Below are 4321 nucleotides of genomic sequence, written 5' to 3' on the forward strand. Positions count from 1 at the left end.
CACACACACACACAGACAGACCTAGAAAACTTAAATAAAGTAAGACCGACCGCATCCCATATGGTTTGCTGCTGAGCCAGCAAAAATGCTACTGTGGAACAGACACATATTCCGTAAAAATAAAGAAAAAATGATCAAAGGAAAAATACAAGTGGCCTTTAGGTAGTCAAATTATTTTTAGTATGATCATTCATTCAGAAGACATACATAGTAGTTTCTTCCAGTTGACATTGTTGAAAGAAACTGGTTGCTGGGTGTATACTGCTGTGCTTCATTATGGGAAATGAAGATGTAGAACTGTTGTCTGGGGAGTGTGTAGGGTCATAATGTTGAGTATAATTCACCATTTTAATGGCACTGTGTCCTTATGTGGCTTCTCTCATCCTAACCCACCCTCCTTTATCTGCTGTTGTCTTTGTTTTATGTGTTTTAATACAGTTCCTCCGTAGACCTTCTTCCTAGTTAGCGGCTAACTCTCCTTTCAAGGTCTGCGATGGTGTCGATCAGGAACTCATAGATGAACAATAGTCACAGGATCTTTGGCAAAAGACTGTGCTGGGAAAACCCTGGAAGGCCCACCTTGTCGTCATTTTTCATCTTCCCCTTCAGCTCCTTGCAGTTGTTTTTCATGAATGCTGGAACCCGGTGGAACACTCTGGAACACTCTGGAACCCGGTGGAACACTCTGGAACACTCTGGAACCCGGTGGAACACTCTGGAACCCTGAGGAACCCTGTGGCACACTCTAGAACCCTGAGGAACAATCTGGAACCCTGTGGAACACTCTGGAACCCTGAGGAACCCTCTGGAACCCTGACGAACCCTGTGGCTGCTGTCATAAATATGATTGGTGTTTCTGAGAAAAAGAACAGAACCAAGCATCTTGATTTCTCTGAACTTGAACAACATCCTGGCCCATCCAATCAGCCTCTTCAGTCCACCATGCACTGACTCCTTGGTCACACACACACACACACACACACCCACACACGCACGCACATGACACATGGACACGCACACACACGCACACACACACACACACACACGCACGCACGCATGCACGCACTCCCACACACACACACACGTGCACTGACTCCGTGGTCACTGTTAAATCACCCATGAAGGCGTGGATTGGTGGTTGGCAGATCCTGTACTTGGTGCCTCTGCATTCTTGTTCAGCAGATTTCACAAGCATGTTCACCAGTGCAGCCTGTGGTGATCACAAGCATGTTCACCAGTGCAGCCTGTGGTGATCACAAGCAGCTTCATCAGTGCAGCCTGTGGTGATCACAAGCATGTTCACCAGTGCAGCCTGTGGTGATCACAAGCATGTTCACCAGTGCAGCCTGTGGTGATCACAAGCATGTTCACCAGTGCAGCCTGTGGTGATCACAAGCATGTTCATCAATGCAGCCTGTGGTGATCACAAGCATGTTCACCAGTGCAGCCTGTGGTGATCACAAGCATGTTCACCAGTGCAGCCTGTGGTGATCACAAGCATGTTCACCAGTGCAGCCTGTGGTGATCACAAGCATGTTCACCAGTGCAGCCTGTGGTGATCACAAGCATGTTCATCAGTGCAGCCTGTGGTGATCACAAGCATGTTCACCAGTGCAGCCTGTGGTGATCACAAGCAGCTTCATCAGTGCAGCCTGTGGTGATCACAAGCATGTTCACCAGTGCAGCCTGTGGTGATCACAAGCATGTTCATCAGTGCAGCCTGTGGTGATCACAAGCATGTTCACCAGTGCAGCCTGTGGTGATCACAAGCATGTTCATCAATGCAGCCTGTGGTGATCACAAGCATGTTCACCAGTGCAGCCTGTGGTGATCACAAGCATGTTCACCAGTGCAGCCTGTGGTGATCACAAGCATGTTCATCAGTGCAGCCTGTGGTGATCACAAGCATGTTCACCAGTGCAGCCTGTGGTGATCACAAGCATGTTCATCAGTGCAGCCTGTGGTGATCACAAGCATGTTCACCAGTGCAGCCTGTGGTGATCACAAGCATGTTCACCAGTGCAGCCTGTGGTGATCACAAGCATGTTCACCAGTGCAGCCTGTGGTGATCACAAGCATGTTCATCAGTGCAGCCTGTGGTGATCACAAGCATGTTCATCAGTGCAGCCTGTGGTGATCACAAGCATGTTCACCAGTGCAGCCTGTGGTGATCACAAGCATGTTCACCAGTGCAGCCTGTGGTGATCACAAGCATGTTCATCAGTGCAGCCTGTGGTGATCACAAGCATGTTCATCAGTGCAGCCTGTGGTGATTCCCAACTCCAATTTGGATGCTAACAAGTGCAGCACAAGTTAAAACAAAACGGCAAATATGTTATTTACTAGTCCGGCAGAGAGTAGTACCCAGGCGGCTTCTAGAAATATGCCTACGGACCCTGGTATGGCAATGGCACAGAGGACATTCTCCGTATTAAAAGTCATTGTAGTGCCCCAATTTTTTTAAACTGGTATTTTAAAGTAAATTGCCAATCCTAACCCTAACCCTGACGTTGAATTGCTACTGTTGATACTGTTGATACTGTTACTTTTCCTGTGTACACCTAAAATTCCCTTTAACAACATTTCCTTTTAATACTTTGAATAAAACATCTGATAAAAATGGCCACAGACTTTTCCATAGCCAGGCCTCCGGGAATATATTCAAAATATTCACACAGACAGTGAGTCTTTTCTTTACAAGATCACAAACACTACAGAATTCTGCTTACAGGATTTTTCTCAATGACGATGTCCGATAAACAGATGAATCCTAGAACATATTAGTTCTATATGAAATAGAATCATTTATAATGACAGTAGATGCTGTGCCTCAGAAGATCAAGCACATATGAAGACCAGATCTGACAGATAAGCGAGGATTTTTCTGTGAAGGCGTGGCAAGTGTTGTGTATTTATATTCCGTGAAGAGCTTTTCATAGACACATTCACCAGGTGAGAGGCCAAAGAATCTTCTACAGGTGAGCTCACAAGAGTTTTTCCATTTAAATGAATGCATTGCATGTTAAGGGAGATACTCTCAGTCCAGGAATAGTACTTAAATATACACTGTATATAGCAGCACTTTAAACTAAGAGGGTTATTGTTTGTTGCACATTAATGCATTCAGACTAGTAATCAGAAGTATAGAAGTTGATGTGAGTAAAGGTTTGTGGATGTCCCACATTTTTGTCATTTGATCTTTTCTAGAGACAAAGAGTGCAAGGGCACCCTGAAATGGAGGAACTTCGCAACCAGACATCAGCAAACAACAACACTGAGTTTACATCTTTTTATCACGTTGACTTCAACCTGATCTTTCAATGTCTAATTGCCTCTGTTGCAATCCCACTAATATGCGTGGCTTTTTATAGATTGCACTCTCTAATCAAAACTGAGCGTGTTGTTCCTGTGTATGTTATAAACCTGTTCATTTCTGATCTGATTCAGGTTTCTACCAAAGTGATTGTGATTGCAACAACTGATTTGCAAGTTTCTCTATTTTATGTATGGTTTAAGCAGCCAGTTGTGATGGCAATCTACATGTCTGGTGTGGTAATTAACATCTTCTTTATGGTGTGTATATCTGCAGAGAGATATACAATGATTGCTCACCCTGTTTGGTACCGGTATCAATCCATGAGGACATCGGTGTGTGTGTCGGTCACTATTTGGATATTGGGATTGATAATATCTTTCATCTTGATCTATATTGGTATCTTAAAGATGAAGGTTATTCTTGCGGTTCTTGTGGGTTTGCTCCTCCCTTACCCCCTGGTGTTGTCCTTTTTTCTGTTGACATGGAGGGCTCTCTCCAAGACAACAATACCTCGTAATGATCAGAGGAAGATAATGGCAACCCTGGCTCTAGTTCTTTTTATTTACACCATCTTATTCCTGCCTTACATAGTCTGGCGGATTGTGTATATGTTGAAGTTTCAATCTGTATATGTTGATTACGATTACTTGATCAAGTGGGACATTTCTTGTGAAATTCTCATGTCATTGAACCCCATATTTGATGTTGTACTTTATGTGTTCATGAGAAAGGATACTATAGATATCTGTAGTGCTCTTTGTTTCTGTTTGTATAAGAGGCATTAAGCAAACACAGAAAATGTGACAGAACTCTAAGCGAAAGGAGCTGTCTGTAGTTTAAAACGTTTAAAATCGTTACCACATTCAAAATTAAATTTCTAAAAATTAGTTTGAGACAGATTATGGCAACCCTGGGTCTAGTTCTTGTTGTTTACACACACACACACACACACACACACACACACCCTCTTGTTTTTACCTTTTGAAGTGATGGAGACTTACTCAA

At 43.7% G+C, this 4321-nt stretch overlaps 2 protein-coding genes across 2 annotated transcripts in view; both read left to right on the plus strand.

Annotated features, from left to right (window-relative positions):
- LOC308369244 (low-density lipoprotein receptor-related protein 4-like) overlaps positions 1 to 449 on the plus strand; it is a gene marked incomplete at its 3' end in the record, with an annotated part of 107665 nt that extends 107216 nt beyond the window's left edge. Inside the window, exon 5 of the mRNA XM_080843586.1 lies at positions 439 to 449. Coding sequence (XP_080699712.1) covers positions 439 to 449 — 11 coding nt within the window. The remainder of the gene's footprint in view (positions 1 to 438) is intronic.
- Positions 450 to 3234: 2785 nt separating this feature from the next.
- LOC308369245 (uncharacterized protein) lies at positions 3235 to 4101 on the plus strand (the record flags this gene model as incomplete). The annotated part of the gene is made up of 1 exon (XM_080843587.1): positions 3235 to 4101. The coding sequence occupies one exon, from the start codon at positions 3235 to 3237 to the stop codon at positions 4099 to 4101; it is 867 nt and encodes a 288-aa protein (XP_080699713.1).
- Positions 4102 to 4321: the final 220 nt, after the last annotated feature.

This window comes from Sprattus sprattus (genome assembly GCF_963457725.1).
Source record: "Sprattus sprattus genome assembly, chromosome: 8".
In the NCBI taxonomy this organism is placed as follows: domain Eukaryota; kingdom Metazoa; phylum Chordata; class Actinopteri; order Clupeiformes; family Clupeidae; genus Sprattus; species Sprattus sprattus.